The 25,847-nt window shown below is 37.5% G+C and overlaps 1 protein-coding gene across 3 annotated transcripts in view; it reads left to right on the top strand.

The window, feature by feature from the left end:
- LOC139967553 (uncharacterized) overlaps positions 1–18,709 on the top strand; it is a 55,656-nt gene extending 36,947 nt beyond the window's left edge. For all 3 annotated transcript variants that reach the window (XM_071971468.1, XM_071971469.1, XM_071971467.1), the window contains exons 2-3: positions 487–1,050; positions 15,019–18,709. In XM_071971468.1, coding sequence (XP_071827569.1) covers positions 487–1,050; positions 15,019–16,244 — 1,790 coding nt within the window. In that variant the 3' untranslated portion in view covers positions 16,245–18,709. The remainder of the gene's footprint in view (positions 1–486; positions 1,051–15,018) is intronic.
- Positions 18,710–25,847: the final 7,138 nt, after the last annotated feature.

Raw genomic sequence — 25,847 nt, 5'->3', positions numbered from 1 at the left:
AGCTATTTTAATTTGAAGGAAACCATTGCATGTTTATACAACTTCTATAGTAGGTGTTGTTCAACCCGCATATATTTTATTTGAGAATTTCTTCCTTTTCACCTCTGTCACTGAAGGAACATTTAAAAATCTCTGATATCTCCCAAATAGAACATATTTTTTTGTAGCCGTCTCAGGAAGTTGTTCATTGGTCGACTATGTCTATCACATGGACCAATGACAGTGACCTTCTTTTTACTTGATTGCAGCGTAACCTTCGTTTGGTGATAAAATCTTAGAGGATGTCTTGTGTTGGATTAATGACAATCTGACTTTGAATGTAACACTCTAATATATCCAATTTAGCAATTTGTTTTGTGTGTAATTTTCATATGCCAGGTACACACGTCATTACCCCTTAATGACCGTAAAGCTTACAAATGTTAACAAAATGTCAGCTTTGAATGCACATCTTAGATGGTTTCTTCTTCTTTCTCCCGTTTCCAGAGATGTGCCAGGGTGTTCCGGAACAATCACCCCTAGAGGAGAAGATTCAGGTAGAGGGAAAGGTATCATCAAAACCCAAGATGTCTTGTACCCAAAAGGTCTCCATCCGTCTCAATTCCTTGGAGTCCATATGGTACTGCATCCTCATCGTGGTGGTGACCTTCTTCCTCCTGGGCGATGCTCTGAGACAGTATAAGCATTACAATAATCTAGACTGGCCCGATAAGCCGCCGAGGGGAGAGCTGCGACTCTACCTGCTGTTGATATTCTCGGCGTTCGCGCTCATACTTCTCTTCATACCCACCCAGATATTTAAAGTCGGTAACCGAGCAAACGACCAGGACAAACTGGGTCTCATCAAGACCAGACGGAATGGCTTCCGTAAGATGTCCGCCAGCTCCACTCCCATCAAGACCCTGCAGCAGTACGTCTACAAACTCCGAGGCATTAGTAAACACATGGGACCCGTGGGAGCAACTCTACACATCATTTCAGCTTTCTGCCTGTTACTTCCTCTAATGTTTCTTCAAGCTAGAGCAATCGAGAACGAGTTACTACCCACTGGTGAGTATATTGTTTCACACTTCTATGAGAGCCTTTGACCTACGAAACAGCAGGTCTAAGAACAAGACAAAGTTGCTGATGTTTACCAGGGCAAATGTCCTTTTACAAAGACAACTATGTATTAATCAGAAAACGATGATAGATATATAGCAAAGAATAAAACCCAATAGTTTAATGCAAACATATCTGTAGAGCTCTGCCTTAATCTAGTTTAGAAAACTTCAACTAGAGACATCATGGTTAAGAATACACATGGTATATATAAGTAAGTGTTGTCTCAGTAGGCAGTGGTTAGATGTAGCCACTTCCAGGAATAGATCAAAAAATCTTGCAGTAGTTTTGGATGGGTAAGGCACAGGTCTGTGTCCCCGGCCTAGATGCTATGCTAACATATGTATATTACCAATGATTTACTTCATCCATCTATTACCCACATCCTATACATGCGCACTGTGTGTTTTCTGAGCTTAAGAACTGGTCACATGCTTGCACTGTGCCCCCCCCCCCCATGAGCCTCCCTAAGGTCATCACCGTCTTACAGTATTTGTAGATCAAAGTATAAGACAGGTAGAAGTATTATAATTCCATAAATACCCAAACCAGTCTCTATCTCGGAAGTGTTCTTAGCCTTTCGGCTAGACTTTAGTACTACTGTAGTAATGATATATGGTCACGATGAGATTGCAGAATTGTTACCTCATTTTTCATGAAAGCATTTTGTTTAAAGAACAGAACTGTTGTTTTTTCCGTCCATGATCAGTTTCTGTTCTGAGTTTAGTTTGGGTGTTATCGTTTGCTGGGGCTTGTCTACTAGAATTTGTCATTCTCTGACATGTGATGAAGTATCCTTGCGGAAATTTAAAGATGCTGCCAACGAAAGAACCCTTCCTAGAGCAAACCAGGCATTTTTTTGGGGCATTACACCGGGAGTTGTTTTGACAGATGTTCAACTAACATTCTACTTTTGCCGGCAAAAGCAACATAGCAAATTAACTGTTACCCTACAACGTGAGATTATGACGTTAGCAAATATTATTTCATTACTTGAAGTAGAACATTTTCAATACCATGCTGACTCTTGCCTTCACATCTGGAGGAAGAAAAAAAAAGAAAGAATTTTATACTTGCAGAACAAGCGTATATCCCTTGGGTCTCTGGTAGCTTTTTGTGTGTTTTTTGGATTAATGAAGAGAGTGGCAATTGATGGATGTTACTACCCTGGACAAGTATAGCTCAGGAGACTTGCTTTATAAAACAAGACAAATGGATCACCTCTCTCTCTCAAAGAACTTGTAGGAAAGACTGGCTGGTACTGTTGATGATTAATTACCATCGGTTTTACAGCCATTTGAAATTGTTTTGAAAAATTGAGTGTTCAACCTCTATGTATGTTTACCAGTGAGATGTGGTAGTAAATCCTAAGGTCATTATTTGAATGTCTTGTAGTAATAGTGTTGTTCAGGTACTATATATCAAGTACAGCCTCTGCATAGTCTGCAGCATTGAGGCTGGTATGTGTTGTGTATGTATGGATAGTGTGTGAGCTGACTAATGGTCTAGAGTATGTTTCCTCTGGATCTATGGATGGTGTGCATGTGTGTGATTGTCCAAGCCTCTCCTGGTTTACATCGTAAGATCCTGGTCTCCTGTGCACATAGAATCAAGTTCACCAATCATCGATTTCTTTTCCCCTTGGGATTCTATTAAAGGCTTTTCATCACACCTGGGGTCCGATACATCGTCACATTAAAGTCTTGATAATTTCAATGGTACGACGATGTGTGCCATGCTTTTCACGTATTATATAAAGATTGTTGCTGGCTCAGCGGGTCCTGGATGCCTAGATTCATCTCACACATTCAGATGTCCAGGTCTCTTAATCCGAGCTGGTTTACACAGAAGAGAAACCTTTTATCTTTATCTTATATTTGTAGTATTGTATGATGGTTATATTTATACAAGTTGTGCTCTCTTTTCCGTATTGCATTTAGCCATTTGAATAATTCTTTGCTCTTGCAGTCATATCTCAGTCCTTGGAAGCAGTTTGTCGCGGACATGTTGTCTGCCGGTTACATATGTGGCGTTACTTCATTCTCCATCAAACTGAACTTATAATTTAAATCACCATATGTGTCAGTACTTGGTTCTTTTAAGTATGATTATATTATCACCATAAGCTACTTAAAGAGTAGATTAAATCTGTACCTTGTATGAACCATAAAACCGCATCTGCCTCCATCATAAAGTATTAGTAAAGAGAAGAGAAAAGGAAAGAAAAAGAAAGAAAACGAATGCTAAGGACGCATAGCCTTGTAGGGAAGTAATCTGCCAGCAGCAAGAAGGTTCAGAAACTTTCATTGCTTCCAAGAAGTTTTTCAAAGCCAATCACCAGCTAGTTTGCCTTCCTCTTTGGAAGAGTCTTAAATGAAATAGCAGCAAGTAAATGAAAAATAAGGGAGATAGTGGTATTGATTTCCCATTAGGTATCATGTTTGATAATTTGCAATCTGCCTGCCAGTCCTTTACCTTGGGAATAAATTCACTTCAATGGTTGGTCGGTTGGTTGGAGGTACTTATATGTTGGTGTAATTAAGAAATGGGAAAGTGTCATTCCGAAGATATCAATTGTACCATGCTCGACTTACTCAATCCAAGAGTTTAACGAAATTGAATCCTAAAGGGTAAAGTGATAACACTCGGGCAAACGCGGCAATTTACAAACAGGCCGTAATTAGCTTTACCTGTAGATAATTAGCATACCAGATTGGTGTGTATTCTACCGTCAAAGTTTTTGTGTAACTATCAAATATGAGATATATATTGTTTTTCCAACCATTCGCAACAGCAGTTTTTGTTTCAGAATTTACTGCACAGAATGTTTACACTTGATTTCCCACAGACGGCATGCATCAAAGTAAACTGAGTAAGTAGTGTTACACAGATCGATGATGCATATATTCAAGGTTTATTTTCTCCCCACCCCCCCACCCAAAGAACCAAAAGAAGCAGTATTTTATCAAAAATATTACTTGTACCAAAGGAAAATGGAAGATGTTGCTGGGTATTTATATTAATCAGGTGGAAGCTTAATACATATCGTTTATTTGTGGGTTCTACCTAGTGATTGCAGAGGTTGCCATTTACAGAGATAGCTAACTTGCTTTTGCTTCAGAAAAACTTTGATTAGATGGAAAAAGTTTCGAATTAGAGAATGTATCATTTTTCCTTTGGATATATGGAGCAGATGCAACTACAGTACAGGACCTTAGGGCCAAATTCAATCTCAAGATGGAAGCCCTGATCCAAACTTGTTAGACTTTATCCAGCCATTGCGGGATCAATTCCAACCTCATTGAGCATTGGTAAAGCCTTCAATGTATATATGATAGATCCAGAACTCTGTGCAAGCCCCATTTTAATTGTTATCTTATCCAGCCAAATTAGGATCATTTGATACAGCATTTTGAATGTAGAACAGCCTGGAGCAGTTTCATATTAGACGAAGATTCAGTCTAAATGGCCTCCTGATCCAGTCTCATTGATATCTGATCCAGCCTGGTATAAAGTGAGAGATGCATCCAGCCTCTTTCAGGCCAGAGTCAGCCAAATTTGGTCAAGGTCCAGTCTAAATGGCCTCTGATCCAGCCTCATTGATATCAGAGTAAATTAGAGATAGATCCAGCCTTATTCAGGCCAGAGTCGGCGAAATTTGGTCAAGGTCCAGTCTAAATAACTTCTGATCCAGCCTTTTTTCAGTTACAGATCTATTAAGTTAACCTGATTCAGCTCTGAGTCTGGAGCATTAGGCCCCAGTTTCAGTATAATTGGGACCTGGTTGATCTTATCAGTCCCTACTGATCCAGACAGATGAGACCCTGAATTTGACCTCTGTGACCTCTGATAGACTGATACATCCTTTTTGGATGTCTATCTGAAATTTTTTGTTATTTTGTTATTATTACCTTATTGAGGTCTGAATTTGGTCAAGAATTCATCATCTATGGTCTCATTTAGTCAGATGATACTGAACTCTTTAATGTGGCATACAAGAACTCTTTAATGTTACATACAATAACTCTTTAATGTGACATACAAGAACTCTTTAATGTGACATGCAAGAACTCTTTAATGTGACATGCAAGAACTCTTTAATGTGACATACAAGAACTCATACATTGTGAGTAGTAACTGAAGTTTATCAACATTTGACACCACAAAATAATCATCATTTAATCGTCCTCTCTTGCTCCTATAAAAGTATGACATTTTCAAGCATCCTAAGCTGCAGTTGAAATGAAGAAGGAAGTGATCTTTTTAGTATCGACACTTTAGCGTGATGTCCATATGTCAGCAACTTTGTAAACTTAATTCTTACTCTCATTAACTTTCATTCAACCGAGCTATTTCTCCATTGCAACTTGTGTTTCTACTTTGAGGAAGTATTTTGCCTTGACGGCTATGCTGCATAATTATGCTTGTATCGTCTTTAGAGAACTGTGGTAAAAATCGGTTTTTGTCACTAATTTGGTGAATTTTCAGAGCTACCAGAATGGACTCCTCATGTTTCATTTCAAATATTTTTTGGGGAAGATCACTAAAAATGTGGAGTGGAGGCAAGATACGTAGAGTATTCTTTCATCTAATTAATTACTGATTAAGCACCAACCACCAAATCGTGTGCCTGTGAAACAGAATTCTCTTTTTAAGAAATCAAATTATTTGTCTGGTTTCCAAGGTTACTCTGCTCGATATTTCTTTTCATGACTGATAATAGCACAAAGTTTGCTACATCTGCAAGAAACTACTGCACCTTTTACGAATGCTGTTAACTACGGAATTGACCTAAAAATGAGTGTTTCTCTTATATGTACCATTACAAGGAGGCAGGACAAAAAAATGCCTTAAACTAGAGAAGTTTCAAGGACACTTTAGGATACTCATAATGTTGATTTCCTTCTATTCAGAAACAAAACTGCATCCAAACCTGTTGTCATCTCTGCATTTCCATTTCTTTGATCACAGCGATGGCACATCGGTATAATGCATACCACAAATAATGCAGTTTGAATTTTAATAGGGATATAAAGAGGATGATATCGGTAGAGTTCCTTTCAGGGAGCGAGTGCGGTTTGATTTGACAGTAAATGTCTGCAAGCCGAGCAGGAGAGGACTAGTTGCTGTGATGAATATATGTATAAGAACAGTATCTACTGTGACTATCTTATATGCATCGAGTACTCTGTGTAGCTTTCTTTTCTCTGGTTGCTATGGTATTTTGCTAGAGGTGAAACAAAATTTCTAAGTAGTCACACACTATACATTTTAATTCTTTTGCCAGGAATAGTTGACAACAATATGTAATGTCACAATGGATTGAGTTAATTCCTTCTTCAAGACTGAAAGATGACGTTTAATATGTTTTTGTTGTTTTCCGGTGGGTTGCTAAGTGTTTTTTTTGCTAAGAATTTTCAAAGTAGTCACATTGTAATCCACATGGCTTTGGGATTGTGATGATGTTTGATGCACATCTTATTTGGATGGATCAAATGGGAAGTTTGTTCTACAGCTATATAGTTGGGGGGGGGGTGATGGAATGGACAGGGGGGAGATGTAATATATTCCTTGCTTATATAAGATCCAGAAGTTGTATGCCTGAGAAACAGGAGGTGGGTTGTGATTATTTGTTGGGCTGTGTAGATTCGATTACTTGTAATTTAAGTGGTTAAATCATAATATTTATTAGCATGATTATGTCATGGTTTTTTGCTGTAAATTAAGAAAGAGACAATCCAGTATTCAATTAACTTTACATGACTATTATGTATCTGGCAACAAATGAATGACATTATTCTGAAAAGTCAGACTGTAAAGTAAAATGAAACATTTATTGAAAGGTAAAAATATCAAGGTCTCTCGCAAAAGCCTCCGACTAGAAAATATGATAGTTTTTGGCAGATGTTCTGAATTTATGATTTTATGTACAACCACAAGGATTACAAGAGAAAAGATTTTTGAAGAATCTTTCCCCAAGGCAACATCACAAACTACCTACGTTGTTGCATTTACATGAGTATCAGGGTTCAATCAAATGGTATTGATTTTTTGGATAAAATGACAATAAAAACAGGAAATAATTTTGTATCCTACTTCATCCATTTGAGCAGCAGAATTTTCAGTAGTTTGTTAAACACAAACTGGGAAGTTTGTGAATGCCACCCAAAGCAAAAACCAAAAGACAAATTATATGCCTAGTTCCATCAATTAGTATAGCTAAAAACATTGTCCTATTTCTGTACTTTCTTTCTTGTTTATCAAAATCTAAATTCACATGAATTTTTTTAAAAGCTGTACAAAATTATCTTATACTGTATGTCGTTGTATAATGTTACAACATGCGCTACGTAGCCTTTTGTCTCAGGTGTAGACGAAATTTTTCGTAAAGTTCTCTCCGATCGATCTGGTATGAAAGGAAAAATTTTAATTTTTAATGAAGAAATATTGATCATCATACGTCAACACATGTTTCTCAATTTCTTTTTCTTTTGCGACGAGAAGTCCTTTGTAAGTTATCGCACATGACACAAATATAAGAAAATGGATATCAAAGGAAAGTGCACGTCTATTTTTAAGCTGTAAAATTTAATAAACATGCGGGTAATGTTACAATTTCAGAAATAATCGCGCCAAAAGCAAACGTCTGTCGGTAGTTCTCGCGTAGTAAGTTGTCTTGCGTCATAAGTGATTTATTGAATTAAAGGCGGAGGTTAGAGGCATATAATGGAGGTGTAACATTTACCTTGTTTCAAAATTGGCTGTAGGTTTGAAGGGGCAATATTCTTATAGTATCAATTAGCTTCTGCCTGTAACAGTTCCTAGCCTGGAAGAGTGTACTAAGTACTTATTGATTTCTCTATGGAGATATTTGTAAACAATTATTTTCTGCAGGGATACAGATTTAATCAGTTTTGTAATGATCGAACCATCTTGTATTTTGATATCTCGTTCTCTGTTTATCTTCATTGTTTTCGTCCTCCTCGTTGCATAGCCTTGAGAACTCAGATTTAAATGAAAGATAATTTGAAGAAACCCTGAAGTTGCTGGGCAACAGAAAAGTAACTTCTTGTCCATCTCTGGAGGATGTCATGAACTTTCATGAAATAACAAATCTTGGAATGGCCATAAATGACCGTGGATACTAGAGCCATCTTGGTAGGGAAGCACTTGGTGCTAATTGGAAGAGCTTGTTGTGTCTTTGTTTATAGATACAAACAACACTTAGACAAGCTTGGCATAAGTGCTTGTCATTAATATGCAGCAGCATGCGTACAGTAGCTTGCAGATGGTGGCAGTTGTTAACAATGATCTTGTCGAGAATGGAATACAAACTATGGTAAACGAACGTAGCCTCGGTTGTGTATCTGAAACTATCATTGTACATGTGGAAACCAGTGTTACCCTGTCCAAGCAAATATGAAGCTCACAAATACTTGCCAAAGACCTCAAAAAAACTTGGGGGGCGGGAAGGGTCTTCTGATTGGGGTTTATATGAATTACAGCAAATTTTTGGTGATGCTTATTGTACCCTCAATTCTTTGCCATGTCTACATGGCAGCTATTGTACAGCATAATGAAAGATTAACAGGTTCCTATTGAGCAATGTATATATATTGCAAATATATTTTCAGCTACCAAAGCAAATGAAGAAATGAGGCGAAATTATTATTATGATTAATAATTTAATAGCAGTCTTCATTATGGTCGCATCCATATTCCGAGAATGATCAATTATTGAAGGTTTTGAGAACAGTTTAGAACACTGTATGTAAGCTTAGAAAATTTTCTATTGTCTTTAAAGAGTGTTAAAGTAGTAAAATCAAGCTCTAAGTACTACCTTCCCCGCTTACAACCTTATAAAACTGTTTATCAAGTGTATAGTATGTCCATGCAGTCCTGTTATTACACATAGTTTCCCACGTCATGCAGAATGTGCAGGTTTAAACTGTTGCAGACTGCAGAGTACTAATGAAATTTTTATTACAAGTAATGTACAGTTGATATTGCAGTTTAAACTTAAAGTGTTGGATGAAGAACGCATCCGAGTGTGCAGTTAACACATAAATGATGGTTATGAAATGTCATGTTCATAAACAGTGAATCATTGTTTAATGAGGAGTGAGTAGTCTGTGTCTAGTACATGCTAATATATAGCAGGTCTGGAATCTTTATTGCTTAGATTGTCGCTTTTAAACATAAAAACTAAATAAAAAATATGGCAGTGCTAGATTACATCAGGTATAGAAGAAGTTATGCAGGTTTTACATGTAGGTATGGTTATGCCACAAACCAAATAGATGCAGGTATCCTATTATGCAGGAACATAAATATTCTTCTTTGTAATATCAAGACATTTTTGATGACTGTAAATTCATCAAAGTTCTACTGTGTACAATTGCAATTTAAGTACTTACTGTAAGGTTTGAACTAAACAATAACAACTACAACACAGTGAATTGCACAGTGATTGCAAAAATGATGGCTCCAGACAATAATAATTGATTTACTGGACTTCCAAATATCTCCACCATACAGAGAGTCCATGTTGTCACACTCCCTGTACCATTATAAATCTGACCAATTGGCCAACTTGACTTTGTTTCTCTCTTAACTCCTCTCCATTCTATGTATAATGCACTCTATAGATCTTCTACCAGGCCTAATCTAGGTAATATTTTAGCACTGTGCACCCTATCCAATTATCAAGGAACAAGGTTATAAACATGTATTGTTCTTGTTGTTGTTATTTAGTGTTTACACGGGTCCAAAATCGGGAACCGGGTACCCGAGAGCCGTTACCCGTCGGGTATCCGGGTACCCGGGAAAAATTGTTTACTCTCGTGTTTCACGATTTTCAAGAAATTACATATTGGATGCTATTATAAATGAAGTATATTCTCTACTGACAATGTTTTCATGTTCAAAAACGTATGTGTAAGGTAAGGTATAAAACCTTCCTCAATAATTTCTATTTGCTTTTTTTCTGTCATAAACTTGTTAATTACTTAATATAATTATTAATTAACATTACTACTAAATAGAAGTAATGTTGTTAACATCGCACTGCCGCCGCTGCTTATGCAGGCTCTCCACGTCTATTGGATCACACCATAAAAATATCCAAGTTAGCTCCTAAACAGTTTTTACTACTACTATCTATTATGCAGGCCCAGGGTTCGCATTCGCCGCGAGATTACGCGATTCGCGCAATTTGATCGCATTTGGAATACACGATTTGTAAAATGCCACTTGCGATTATTATTTTTTATTTATCCCGTCTATAATCCATAAACATGTCGTAAAATTCCTTGTCAGCCTTTCGTTCTATGAAATAAACGAATGAATTAATAATCATTTCTTCCACATGGTAGCCTAACACCACACTAAGTCAATGCATGAGAAATCTAGCTAAACCTAACCATCTTTTAATTCGCTGAAATTGTGACGCAGTTATAAGATATCCATGGTACACATTCATTATTGCTGTTACGTTCGACCACGTGGTTGCCTAACACCACACTAAGTCAATGGGGTAATCTAGCATAGCCATTTGTTTATTAGCTGAAATTGTGACGCAGTTATAAGATATCAATGGAATAGTTTCGTTATTGCTGTTATCTTCAACCACATGGTAGCCTAACACCACACTAAGTCAATGGGAAATCTGCCTAACCATCGGTTTGCATATTTTTTTTTTAAATCACACTGCGTAGGATTCAATTATAAATTAGGAACCGGGTAGTATCGCGTCGGGGGGAGGGGGTACTTTCGTTATTGCTGTTATCTTCGACCACATATGTTAGCCTAACACCACACTAAGACAATGGGAAATCTGCCTAACCGTAGGTTTGCAATTTTTTTTTTTTTAAATCACACTTTGCGTAGGATTCGGGTAATAAATTAGGAACCGGGTAGTATCACGTCGGGCGGGTACCCGGGTACCCGGATAACCCGTGCAAACACTATTGTTATTAAACTGATATTGGATCCACTAATTTTCTGAAACCAAGAAGTCACACAAGTTACATGCAGCATGTTAAAAGGTTTACAGCTTTGTCCAAGGCACTCGACTTTGTCCAAGGCACACCACTTTTGTCGCACCACTTTACAATACCCACCCCTGGTCATTGGTAACTTGTCACACCCACACACCAAAGTGCATGTGCACAATTGATACAATCCCTTCTGGGGCACTACAGTGCACCACATCCATGTGTCCCCTGAGGGACTTCCCATAGGGTGCAGCCACAAATCGGAACACGCAACTATATTTACAAGTTATCTCGTAAGTTGGCATTTATACACCTGGGTGAGGAGAGGTAATTATGATCTATGAACCTGCAATCCTAAGATCACAAGTCCACTGCCTTAACCACATCACACTCTCTTAACTTCTTATATTACATGTACAAACTGTCTGTAGAAATATAAGACTTTGTATGGAGATTCCCTTTCACGGCGCATATAACGTTACTGTTGTTGTATTATTCAGCAGTTAAAATTCATAATTTTCATATCACTGTCGTATATATATGTATGTACATGTACTGGGATATATTCAAGTTGCGGACAATGTCAAACTTGTACCGAAGGGGAAAATATTTGGTATTTACTTCGTTCCCCGCTTACCTGTCTCCCCACAACCTTAGCACCGCATTCTACCGTATCTAGTATGCCCTGGTAAAAGAAAATTTTTCCCAATACGAAAAACATGTGTAGACACTTTGGGTGGTAGAATGAGAAGGATGTCACTGACCGGATGTGACCGGTCACTGAGGGTGCACAATGTTAAAAGATTACCAGGGCATACTAGACACGGTAGAATGCGGTGCTAAGGTTGGGGGAGACAGGTAAGCGGGTCACTCGTAAATATATAAACCAGTTAGTGTTATAATTTACACTGTTAGTTAAAACCCCTCTTTAGATATCTTGTCCATAACTTGAGACATGATCGATTTAATCTGGTTTGATGGTCTAAAACTTCTGTTACTCCAGAAATTCTGAATTTGTAAAAATTAATTAGCTTTTGGTCGCCATTTTTTATGACTTCTATCCAAACATTGTGTGCGTGATGTATACATATACTTCCCTAAGTTCCCAAGATTCAAGTTCTCGACCTGTATGAATATTGTGTACCAGAGAGCAATGGTCTTTTGAGAACAAATGTGAACAGATCTTTCAGTGTTACAACCGCTGCCATCATCTGACATTGAACATTGGCAAGACATCTGGGATCTATACTTTTTCAGGTCTCCCAGTTCTATGCATACCACATTTAGTGTGGGTTTGCCATATAGGCCAACAAGGGGATACTTTTGCCTATTAAAAAGACACTCCAAGTTATTCCCAGACATGGAGGTATGTCTCTGGAAAGTCAAACTATTTAAGGTTGGTAGTAAAATGCATATTGGAATTTGAGAATGGGTGACATGTCGTGGAAAAACTAAGAGACCTTTAAGACTGTCCGTCTTTCTGTCTTTCCTTAATATTCTGTTGATAGGCTCATTGAAATGTGATACAATTGGCATGCTGGCGAACAATATGAAAATATTTCATGTGAATGATGCTGTATGCTGTTAAAAATGTAGCGTCCCAGAAAAAAAAAAAATCATGTCACTAGAGTTTCTCTTCCAAGGATATTTCAGTGGCAGAAGTGGCATTGTGTAACAAAGTTGCTGGTAATTTTCTGAAAATTTGAGGGGGGGAGGGGGGACACATCCCTAGTTGCATTTTTAATTTTGGTATTATTTAGTTAGTGATGTAATTAATTGAGCTGAAAATGTCTATGTTTTCTTCATTACTTTCTTCCATAATGATACTGTATCTTGGACCATCTATTCACCTGTTCTTTTGTTAATTAATTTGCTTCCTTTGACTACTGATTTGGCGCTATATATGTCTCATTTGTTATGATTAATATTATTATTATCTGGTAAGTTCTGCTTCCTGGAGACTTTTTCTAGTAAACAGCCGTATCTTTGTCTGGGGTGAGATACTTGTCTCGGGTTAGACTCTTTCTGCCACCAAAATATCCCTTTAAAACAGTTGTTATTGATGAACTTTAGATTGATAGTGACACTATAGTATTTTCTTTCACAACTGACCATCCTTCTGGGGCCCTGTTTATGGCTTGACTTTGATTCCTGCTGACAGAGTAAGTAGAATCATAGTTTCTGAAAGCCAGCAATCTGCTAGCCAGATAAAGTATAATAAGTACAATATCGTCAGTTGTGCTTCAGGACGCTTGAAAATCTTGTGTACGGTGTCGGCCTTCATTGTCATGAGTGATATACAGTGGAAGATGCTGCATAAAATTATCTTTATGCTACCCAATACTTCTACTGGTCCTACTACCCACAATGCCCCCGTTTCGATGCCCCGCGGTCAGAGCATGACGATCTCATTATTGATCGTGATATGAACGGGTTTTCTTACGACGAGTTCACAACACCACACTGTTCAATAATCGTCAAAGTCTCAATTAAAGTCACTGTCAAAATAAGTGAAAGCCCCCGGAGTGAAAATTGATTTTTACTCCGAGCAAAGTGTGGCAAGACCGGAGGGTTCTACTCGTGACATGATTCAATTTGAAATCAATTGAGCATCTGTTTTCCTTTCAAAAGTGCCTCCAATGTCTCCGATCCGATTTGAAAAGTTTTGTAAGGCAGTGGATTGCTTGGAACTGAGAAAAGAATTTCAGTTTGTGCGATATCTGGCAACTACTGGTTGACTAATTTGGGGTTAGAGATCAGATTTTAATTAATGTCACTCAAAGTAAATCAACTGTATATATTTTGTAATGTGTAATTATCTGTCTATCTGTCTGTCAAGAAATAGAAAACGTTCGTCGAGAATCGAGAGAATATCATCCATCCTAATTACAATGCATTGAGTTGTTAATTGAATGAATGGACATGAATAAGTTGTGAGTTGGTTTAATATAGAGCATATTTCTAAAAACTAAGAAGTGAAAACTTATTTGAGATCAGGCTAGCGCCTTGTAGTGTTCAAGTAATATAAAATGGCTTGACTGGTGTGATGTTTTCAAAGGTTCAAAACTTAATTTATTTTCGCGGCAACTGTTGGCAAGTGGAAATACATCAGCTGCACAAACTTCAAACAAATCCAACTTCTCACAGATCCAACTTGACGCCGCCTAAAACCAAACAAAGTTGGTTCTAACAGTTGTGTGCAAGTATTAAAGTACTCCAGAAGCTATCAAAGAAAATAGGATCTAACAATTTTAAGGATTGATTAAATGACTTACAGTATATGTATTAATTCATTGAATTGTGTTCATTGATGTCTTGATGAACTATTTTATGCGAATCTGAATGAATTATTTGATTACAAACATAATTTCTAACCATTTAATTATGTGTTTAAAGGTGGCACGCTCGGCACGTCCAGGTGTTGCAGACCATAATATGTTATTGATTGCATTCGCTTCACACCTTCATTTTATCAGTTGCGGGTGAAAGCATTCACCTGTAAATTAGCATGCCAGAGTGACAACAGGCTGTACATTGTGCATGAATTTGCTGCTGTATTTAAAGGGTAAAGCTATTTAGTATTTAGTGTATCATCAGAAAAGTAACCAGAGATTTTTAGGAGGTTGCAATGATAAAGTGGGTGATGTAACAATCTAGCGAGCAGAATTAAATGCCATATTGAACTTACAAATCATAGAAATGGCACATACAGTATGACGGAATGCACAAATCACAGATTACAGTCAATAACTGAAGCAGTTTATTAATTCAAAAATTGATGTATCACATGGCTTCTTACCTACCTGTCTTCCCACAACTATTGCACCCTGCCTGTCTATACTCACATCTTTAAGAGAATATATATAAAAAAAAACCTTTTTGAAATGGTCAAGTTTATTTTACTGTTCCATTTCTCATACAGAAATGATTTGGAAATCTGAAGTGGCAGTAGTCTCAGCTGCAGCTTACTCTGTGGACGTATCGGCCAATCTCGACACGATCTCCGGCCCAGCCGTGACACCTGCTAACTTGCCCCCCCAGGACTCCTCGGACATGGCTCGTAACAAAAACCCTTTCCGGGTGTTCATGATCACCATCAACTACCTCAACTATATAGTCCCACTGTTCTTCTACGCGATAAGGTATGCTGAAGTTTTCTGGGTCTCGCACAAGGGGTTTGCATTTCTCTTTTCCGCCCAGCTCATGATGAACGCTATACACTACGCCCTCGGCTTTGTGGGTATGTCCATCATGTACAAACTGAGCATGTACGTTCATGGAGACTACAACAACGACATGGAGAATAGCCCAAACATTGTACAGCCTTCCCTGCTTATACTTGCCTTCCTCTCAATGAACATCACTGTATTTCTCTCGGCCGTCATCTTCTACCTCTTCGGCTACACACGCTATAAGCTGTCAGAGAGCGAGGTGGTGTCGCCAGATGAGGTGGATGGCCAGGGGACCGCAAAGCTCTGGATTTTAAGGTTCAATGGGTTACTGCCACACATTGGAGCTTTTATCGTGTTTGTTATTCTCATCGTATGCAAGGGAGTTTTCATCGTGGAATACATAACTGTGTACAGTTGGTTGGAGGATGGAGATGGCCGTATATTATGCTGCATCCTCTTCGACATACTCTTTCTCTTGGCCTGGTTGGCATTATGGGTAATGTTTACCTTCAAACTGAATTGGAAGTTTGGTTTCTTCAGTCACCCTGCTCCATACTCCAAGGTCGACGGGCCCTCGGATTCCTACAGGGACCAGGGGTCGTCCAATTCAGACACGGACGTGGAAAGCCACGGGCTGAACCACTACGCTAGCAGTGGTCATAACGCCAAAGAAGCAGAGACTTCCTTTGGAAAAGCTGGCGATACATGTTTATTAGCAAAACAGTTTGAGAATCACAGGAATGTAGCACTAGTTAATGAAGAACCGGACAGAATAGCAAACAATTCTATAAAGTACGCCGATGAAGACAGCAGCATCGCTATTGATTCTGCCTCATCTCCTAGCAAGTACAAACAAGATGAGAAACCAAAGAATCCATCCTCTGACGATGCGAGTAGAGGCGGTTTGATGATGGAGGTTAGCTTGGAAGACGATTCACCGACGGTGTCGTCTCCGATGTTACCACAAGAGGCTTAGTCTGGTATAATTAATGAGTCGGCTTCAAGACAAGAAGATTGTATGTTTAGAGCCACTAGGAGGGAGGGGGGGTGTGTTGTTTTGAGGCTACCCACAGGTACTTGTAGTAGTATATCTAAAGTACAAACTGTGGACAGCAGGTGATCTGATTGAGTCTGATACAATGGTAATTCCATTTTGACCATCACTAAGGATTGCAGATTTGAGTCATGGCCAGAATACTATGTCTTTGGGCAATCTTGGCAGCCGCTCTTCACCCAAGTGCATATGTAAATTGGGACGTACAAGGGTTCAAGTAAATGTGGTGCACTTGGGTGTGACAAGGGTTAAGGTTTTGGTTTGCATGGATGTTTCTTGGTGGGGAAGAGGAGAGTCGGGGAAAGGTTCATGCAGAGTGAAAACAGCTCTTTATGTTAAGAACAGTTTGTTAAGGTGCATCCTGTCGACCACTCCTAAAGCTGTCCTAGTGTCTGTAGTTAAAACAAGTGTGCCCTTAAATTGCATGTCAAATGTTGTGACAATCGCAGTAAATTGAATCGCACAAACTCGTGTTTAGACCCCGTCGACCCATACTATGCAGAGAAGTGTACAGAATTTGGAGCAGTTTAGCCTCTTTAGAGGAGTAACATCTATTCTTGACAGCTATGGTCAAAAAGTTTATTTTTTGAAATATCTATTTAATATCTACTTTTGACTATTTTTTATTTTATCCGGTTGTTCCATCCATCAGTGATTAACACTTTATGGTTATTACATTAAAATCTGTTTGTTTTTTCTTACTGTTTGTAGCTATGCAATTGATTGTTATTTGAATATTTGTTTTGTGTACTAAGATGAGAGGCTTGTTCACCATACTGATGATGATGATGATGTACAGTTGCGTAAAAATACTGATAATTTTATGATGAAGATCAATAATCGTCTTAATTCATAAAGCTACCATGTAGTAGTAATGTGCGTGCATTTCAATGTGATATGTTTGAATTATTTAATTTATCATGCTTGATTGCAGAAGTACAATTCAAACGTAATGTACAGAGGGGAAGAAGTGGTAACATGTGAGTATTAACTAACTCTTTTCAAATATGGAGTAACTTTTATCAATGCTACAATTTAAATAAATTCTAGACAGAGAGGGAAAAACTGCCCACAGAGGTTCTTTATCACAATTTCTCCTTTGAAACTGGACTAGAAACAATGCCCACCTTTAGAATATCTATGATATTGAAACCAAATATTTTTAATCGAGTAATTTGATGCAACTACCTCAATTCCTGCATCAGAGACACCCTCTTGAGAGTTGTGCATCTAGCCTACCTTCTATGCGGGCATTTCATGTTTAAAAACTCATCAAATTGTCTGATAAGATCTGATGTTTTAATTAATGTCTGTTGAAATGGGACAGTTACAGCACACAGTGACCATGAGGCTTTTTGTTTTATACTTAATTTGCTTCTTTTAATTTAATTTTATCTAAGTTGGTTTGTTAATGATGGCTTGGTATTAACTGATCTGGTAAATTTCCAGCCTGAACCTCACCCTCATTACTTTGCTCAGTTCAGTAGAGCTTGTTTTTTTGCAGAGTTTTGTCTTGGAAGGAGTTAGCAGCATCTAAGGTAACTTCCTTAATTACTGTTATTCAATCAGTAGTTTGCCCGAAGCAGCTGACAATTATACTTGCATGTAAACAACGCTGACGGCATTAATTTAATTGCCACCGAGTCAAGAACTGCTGCGGACATTTGTCTTTAATTGATGGCTGTGTCAGCCGGTAGTTTGTCCCACGGGATCAACGAAAGATTGGGTTTGATTCGGTGAACATCGTAGGCATGTTGCCTCCATCTATAGTGATTTGTGGCTGCAACTATGTTGCAAGAGTTTGCAAGTTGTTCATGCCCAAACTTAACTTATGTCAGTTTTTTTTTATTCTATTTAACTGATGCTTTCTTAAGCGATTCTCCCATTTTTGATATTTGTTTAGGATTGAATCGGCAACTATTATATCATCTTTCAATCTCTATGACAAGATATTGATTCTGATGCTCATTTCATTATCATTCTGAGCTGAATCCTTTGTTGAATTTCATTATCTTTTGAATTATATTTCACCCTATCGATTTTCAGTGTGAATCTCTTAACCTATAGATACACTATCACGAATGTTGTTTAATTAACAACGAGGAGATGATACTTAGTACAGAAATCGTGTGCTTTGTGTGTGTGTGTGTACTCACCTGAGTGAAGCAGGGACTCTTTTCGATGTTTCGAAGGCTGCTAGGAATCAAAACACACACGCATGGAATGTGTAGTGTGTGATAAATGGACGACTGGGCATTAATTATTGGTATAAACATTTAAATTTTGCGAGGTTTTTATTTACAAATATATCACTTAAAATAACATTTTTAATATTTTTGTGTCTGGATAAGCTGGCATATAAAATAAATTTCTCATGTTTCAGGTAATTTTTATATATTTTCTGTTCGTATTTCCATGATCTCTGTTCTTTTGAAGTTGAGGATGTTGTAGCCATCAGTGTCTTGCTCATTTTGATGCATTAACTAATGCCACATAACCACTCAACAGTTGTACATCATACATCTTTAATAACTCAACAGCAATTTCACAACCTTACGTAAACTTGTAATTTTAACCTCTAGACATCACTATTCCTACCAAATTAGCTTCAATCGACAAGATTTGTCATAGTTCATTACCAACAGGCAGGTCAACGTCTTCTAAATATTGACAGATATTTTATTGACCGTCCTGGTGTCCATTGGCCTTAAGATGTGTTTTTAAATGCATATCCATGTTAAGCTCTGCTGTATAGTGAGAAAATAATGAAAGATATTTGTACAAACACATCCAGCGGTCACACTGGTGGAATTCAAAGACCAAAACCCTGGAGGAAATGGAATAGTTAGAAGGTCAATGTCCCCGTATCTTACGAAGGATGAATCTTATGAAGATGGTTTAATCAAGAAATATATCATAATCCCAGTTGAAATACTGCACAGTTGTGGAATGTATGTCAGTAACAATACGGATACCTTACCTATCTATGTAGTGGGGGGAGCTTAATACATAGGATATGTAGAGGAAATGACTGAATATGGAATTCCTGGAGCAATGAACTTCCAACCATTACATTACATCTTTATCAACAAGATGTATAGCATGGTGGATCTGCATGTTACATATATGCAAACATTTCCAACTTCAAAGTTTCAAATTAAAAGAAACTTAACAGATTGAGACAATGTTACAATGCATTTCACCTTCCAACCCTTCTCCATGAAGATGGTTCATTCCCAGCATTAATTGTATTGGGAAGAAGTGGGAAGCAGTGTTTCTGGCTTTGACTTATTATGCCCATCTATGCCATAATCTAACAGTGTATTTAGTGTTAGTAAATAAAAAAGAGAACGGCTGTAGATAATCTGCCCCTGAATACATTGATGTGTACTGACAATATATTGATGTGTGCTGACAATACATTGATGTCTGTTGACAATACATTGATGTGTGCAAATCTCTTAAGTCTGACAAACATTCAAACATCTGTCTGGTGTAACACTGCTTTGATTGCTATTCACTCTTTCTTGATCAACCAACTGAGTTTGGGAATAATTTAGATACCTCAGAAACCTAACAGCAGTCAAGGAATTACCTTCCAGCAATATTCTGTTTCAGCTTCAAAGAGAAAATACACAAAAAAAAACTGACAGTTGATCTAACAATTACCAAACAAGAACATGCATGTTTGACAAAAGGAACCATCTCCATGGGCTAGAGTTGTGACACATGTTAGGAATGATGACATTCCATTGATCTTTCCCCAGGAGTCCCATCACTCACCATCACAATGCCCACCAAACCAAATTATAATCTTGGGAGACTCTTCTGTGAAAGCAATCCTGCTAAATTAAAGTAACGGTTATGGTTACTACTGAACAACATTTAGTCTAAGAAGACATAGCAAATGCTGACGGCCGGTGACCTTTTCCACCGCCCAATTACTTACGGAACTGCTATTGCAAGATATCAACTGGAATTTTACAGAAGAGATTGCAATCCAACCCTATAAATACAGAGCTAGCTCATCAAAAGTCAGAAAGAAAGAAAATCCGAAAGGATTAATGTCCAAAGGGATTAATTAACAATGTACAGAAATATCTGGGAATTTAAAGACTTCCTTTTAGTAGTTATGATTATGTGACTTTCTAGAAAGTTGGTTTTAGGTTTAAACTTGATTTCCTTTGAGATATGATACACAATCATACGTGATTAAGATCGGCCTTTGGGACATATCTCGAAGTGTGAATGCAGAGCAGTACAAAAAAAAAATACCCTCATCGTCTTCTTGTAACTCAAGAGGGTATCGATGTTTCCAGTTTTCACTGTGGGTCTGATAGGGAAACGAGTATGACTTTATAGTGTGCCAAGAACCATATTAAGGTTTGGAACCAAATTTGTGGAACTATTGTGTATGTGTGTGGTGGGCCAGTAGGGAGGTGGAGGGGTAAGATGGAAATGGTCCTAGTTTTACTTTACTTATACTGTATACTATTCCATAGACTCATCTGAAGTAAATCTGAAAATTATACACGGCTCAGTTTTTCCCATATAAAAGACAAAACAAACAAATTGGGACAATCACTAGCTGTTCGCCATGCCAACCCCACCCCCCCCCCCAACCTTTTTATCTTTCTCTCTGCACAATTAAAAAATCTACTGCAACTGCTTTAAAATACATTCAACAATTTTGTCTTCATATCTAACAAGATAAGTCTGTGGTCTTGTATTATGGTTAGCTGTCATAAAACCCATTTCTGTGTCAATCTTTATTCCTAGCTTTATTTTAACAAGACTAGTTGAACAATTCTTTTTACCATCATAAACACAATCAAGGTCTAGGAAGGGTTGAGTGAAGCCTTCCTGACAAAGAAACCATTTTAATGGACCTTTCTAACATGATATTTATTGGAAAGGCTGGATCGTGAATTATGGTGACCGAGAGAGAACTTAAATCAGTTACAAAGAGAACTATCCTCTCAATAAAAAGTTAAGGTTTCATCAAAAGAGAAAATAAAACAAGTGTAGGCTATATGTTTTATCTTGATCAAAAGCATATTGAAATACAAGAGCATAGAAATACTATAGGGTGACAAAGAAGTTACGATAACAAGTGAAGGCTTTTTCTTCTGATATCATTTTTACTTCCCATCAGAGTGGTATTCTTGTTTACTATCTTTACACTATTGTACTGACAGTAAGATGTCAGTCATTAAAATTGTTTGAAAGAGGGACTGATATAGGCCGATCATAATCTCTTCTACACAATGCAAAGGAGTTTTAACACTCTTCTCATTTCAATTTCTTCTGTTTCAACTGATAAGCCACACACATCCATCTTCTGTTGTGATGTCACATAAAATGAATTTGATTTACAAGTATTCATAAACTGTTTTTAAATCTTACCACATCATGGGATTTTTTCTTCTTGTTGCAAAAACTATAAACAAATCAGAATGCAAAATGCATTGAGGTTTCGATGACTTCAATGCACTACACTTCTGCTTGTTAACCAGAAGTAGCGTCACAATATAAATGGCCCGAACCACTATTTTGATTTACAATTACAAAATGGCATGATAAACACATGTCAGTATGCTGTACGTGGCAATACACACCTCTATGGCAAGCCATGTGGGACAAACACTGCATAATATATCCGCGTATTAATTCGAATATATACGCGTATTAATTCGAATATACATGTGTTGTAGCCTACATGTGTAAAGTTTCGCTTTTTGAAGCGATCTCGCGAGCCCGCCAAACATTTATCGTTGGTATATGTACACAGCAAGAGCGGAAATGTGTATATTCTAATTAATCCGTGCATATATTGGATTTAATCCCCATATGTATTTTATTTAATACGTGTATATATTCGAATTAATACGTGTATATATTGGAATTAATATGTATATATAATCGAAATTAATACGTGTATATATTCGAATTAATACGCGGGTATATTTAAGCCATATGATTGGCTAATAATATATACGCGTATATATTCCAATTAATACGCGTATAAATTCCAATTAATACGCGGATATATTATGCAGTGTTTGTCCCACACGGCTTGCCATACACCTCCACCAGAAACAAGTATGAGAAGTATCCACGATTCCAAGCGTAGATAATAGATATCATGTAAAGGGTTTTAGGGTTTGACCTCTGGTGACCTCAAATGAGATTTGAGCTCACGAGCAACATATTCTTGGGGACAAACTAAAACGAATGACAGCGAATGACCGAATGACAATTGACTTTGTACAGGGTTAATTATCATTTGCGAATGACAACGAAGGACAACGAATGACAACGAAGGACAGTGTTGAGAAGAAGTCATGATCAGAGGAGTGGAGTAAATGCGGTTATTGGTTTACTGCGCAAAAATGATTTGAGGAAGATCGCATCACGTGGTTGCAGGGTGGTGTAATTTACGGATAGAAACCACAGGGAAAGTTTTTTTTTAGATCTAGATACCCACGAAGTCTGAACTGTGATATCCGGTTGAAGCAAATGTCTGTGCTGTCATTACTGTCATTCGTTTTAGTCAACGCAATTTTTTAGTGTGTACAACATATTGTCATTCGTTATGTGTAACGCAATTGTCATTCGTTTTAGTAACACCCGATTCTTGTACTCAATGGTATATGGCAACTCCATATACCATGTATGAAAGTATCCATGATTTCTACCATGAGAAACCATGTCTATGATGTCTTAGAGGTTTTCAGGCATCGACAAATATTTTTAAAAGTGCTCGCTATTTGGCGACCGTGACTAAAAATCTACTCGCCAAATTTCACTCGCCACTAGGCCTATGATTGCTGTTCAAGTCTCCATAGTACAGATCTACAACATCAATACTTTCTGATGCAATCTGTGCTACGTAATTGCACATTGGAAAATGTTGTTTCTGTGCAATATGAAATGTAACCCTTTTCCACCAAAAGTATGAACAAAGTAAAACATGACGCAGAATCATAAACAAGCAGCTAGGCCTACCATAGTGTCTCAAACAATTAAACATTAGCCTACAAAATCTGTAAAATACCTACGAAGATACATTATAACTTGGCTTCTGTTACATTAGGGCTCCTCTATTTTACTTGGCATATAATGTACAGTAACTAGGTGTGCGCGAGTCATAAGCCTATACAGTAACCCACTGATTCTTTGAACTGCTGCTCGATTAGAGTGACTGCGTACATTTTCCCAATTATCTATCTTGTCTTTTAGCTGCATATTGATGCGCGATAACATATCGCTATTATTCCATTACACTGCCTAAATCAAAGCGAAAAAAGTGTCATAAGAGGGCGCAAAGGCGATAATGTGTATATTTTCTGGTAATTTGCGACACGCTGATTACGAATCTGAAGTTTATTTTGGAATTGGTACCAAAAAGAGGTACTTTTTTTAACTTTTCATGACAAAACACTTCTTTTTGGCGCAAATAAAAATTGCCAAAAATTGACCAAAAATCGATTTCGCCCAAGAGACGTAATAGGGAGTAATCGATGCTCAGGAGCCCAAATCTGCAACTCCCAGGTCCATATCTGCTTCCGTTCGGGAGATACGTGGTCCCAAAGTACAAGATAGAAATACGTCTTCTTTATAAGTGTACAAATTGGAAAACCATTTCTTTTCAGCCTCCTCTCTTGTCCTCTCTGAAACACCCATCGACATTAAAATTAGACGTGGAGTAGAAGACACCCTTGTCTTTGTTATACACCAATTTCGTGTAATTATCTGACCGGGAAAGGCTTTTGTCTATATGATTTCTATTTTTGTTCACAAATCAGGTTTTTTTGGCCCCCTTGCACGCTCACACACAGCACCCAATTCCAAAATAAACTTCAGATTCGTTATCAGCGTGTCGCGAACTACCAGAAAAGATACACATTTATCGCCTTTGCGACAAAAGGTTTTTGTCACCTTTAAAAACCGTAAGCAGTTTTTTCCAAAATTTATGCCAAAATTTGACCCATTTATTCATAAATGTCAAGATAAAACTCAAGATGACAAACAAAGGTTTGATTTTACTGCTTTGAAATCACGTATCACTGGCAAGATGCGTCGAGCGCCCTTTTATTTCGCTCAGTTTGCAACTTTTCAGAGGAACAATAGAAAACGGAAAAACTTTTAGGGGCAACAAAAGATTTTAATCCTTTGTTCGTCGTAAAAGTTTTTCGGTCTTACTTTTTCAAGTTTGAGGTGCAAAAACTTGTTGTCGCAAAATCGATAAATGTGTATCTTTTCTGGTAGTTCGCGACACGCTGATTACGAATCTGAAGTTTATTTTGGAATTGGATACCAAAAAGAAGTACTTTTTTAACTTTTCAGACAAAAAACCTATTTTTGGCGCAAATAAAAATTGCCAAAAATTGACCCAAAATCGATTTAGCCCAAAAGACGTAATAGGGAGTAATCGATGCTCAGGAGCCCAAATCTGCAACTCCCAGGTCCATATCTGCTTCCGTTCGGGAGATACGTGATCCCAAAGTACAAGATAGAAATACGTCTTCTTTATAAGTGTACAAATTGGAAAACCATTTCTTTTCAGCCCCTCTCTTGTCCTCTCTGAAACACCCATCGACATTAAAATTAGACGAAGAGTAGAAGACACCCTTGTCTTTGTTATACATCACTTTCGTGTAATTATCTGACCGGGAAAGGCTTTTTTATCTATATTATTTTTATTTGCGCCAAAAATAAGTGTTTTGTCATGAAAAGTTAAAAAAGTACCTCATTTTGGTACCCAATTCCAAAATAAACTTCAGATTCGTAATCAGCATGTCGCGAACAACCAGAAAAGATACACATTATCGCCTTTGTGCCCTCTTATGACACTTTTTTTCGCTCAGTTTGCAACTTCACAAGAACAAAAGAAAAGCGAAAAACTTTTAGGGACAACAAAAGATTTTAAGCCTTTGTTCGTCGTAAAAGTTTTTCGGTCTTACTTTTTCAAGTTTGAGGTGCAAAAACTTGTTGTCGCAAAATCGATAAATGTGTATCTTTTCTGGTAGTTCGCGACACGCTGATTACGAATCTGAAGTTTATTTTGGAATTGGGTACCACAAAGAAGTACTTTTTTAACTTTTCAGACAAAAAACCTATTTTTGGCGCAAATAAAAATTGCCAAAAATTGACCCAAAATCGATTTAGCCCAAAAGACGTTATAGGGAGTAATCGATGCTCAGGAGCCCAAATCTGCAACTCCCAGGTCCATATCTGCTTCCGTTCGGGAGATACGTGGTCCCAAAGTACAAGATAGAAATACGTCTTCTTTATAAGTGTACAAATTGGAAAACCATTTCTTTTCAGCCCCTCTCTTGTCCTCTCTGAAACCCCATCGACATTAAAATTAGACGAAGAGTAGAAGACACCCTTGTCTTTGTTATACATCACTTTCGTGTAATTATCTGACCGGGAAAGGCTTTTTTATCTATATTATTTCTATTTGCGCCAAAATTAGGTGTTTTGTCCTGCAAAGTTAAAAAAGTACCTCATTTTGGTACC

The sequence above is a fragment of the Apostichopus japonicus genome, chromosome 5, assembly GCF_037975245.1.
Source record: "Apostichopus japonicus isolate 1M-3 chromosome 5, ASM3797524v1, whole genome shotgun sequence".
Lineage (NCBI taxonomy): Eukaryota > Metazoa > Echinodermata > Holothuroidea > Aspidochirotida > Stichopodidae > Apostichopus > Apostichopus japonicus.
This window is presented reverse-complemented; position numbering and strand designations above follow the sequence as displayed.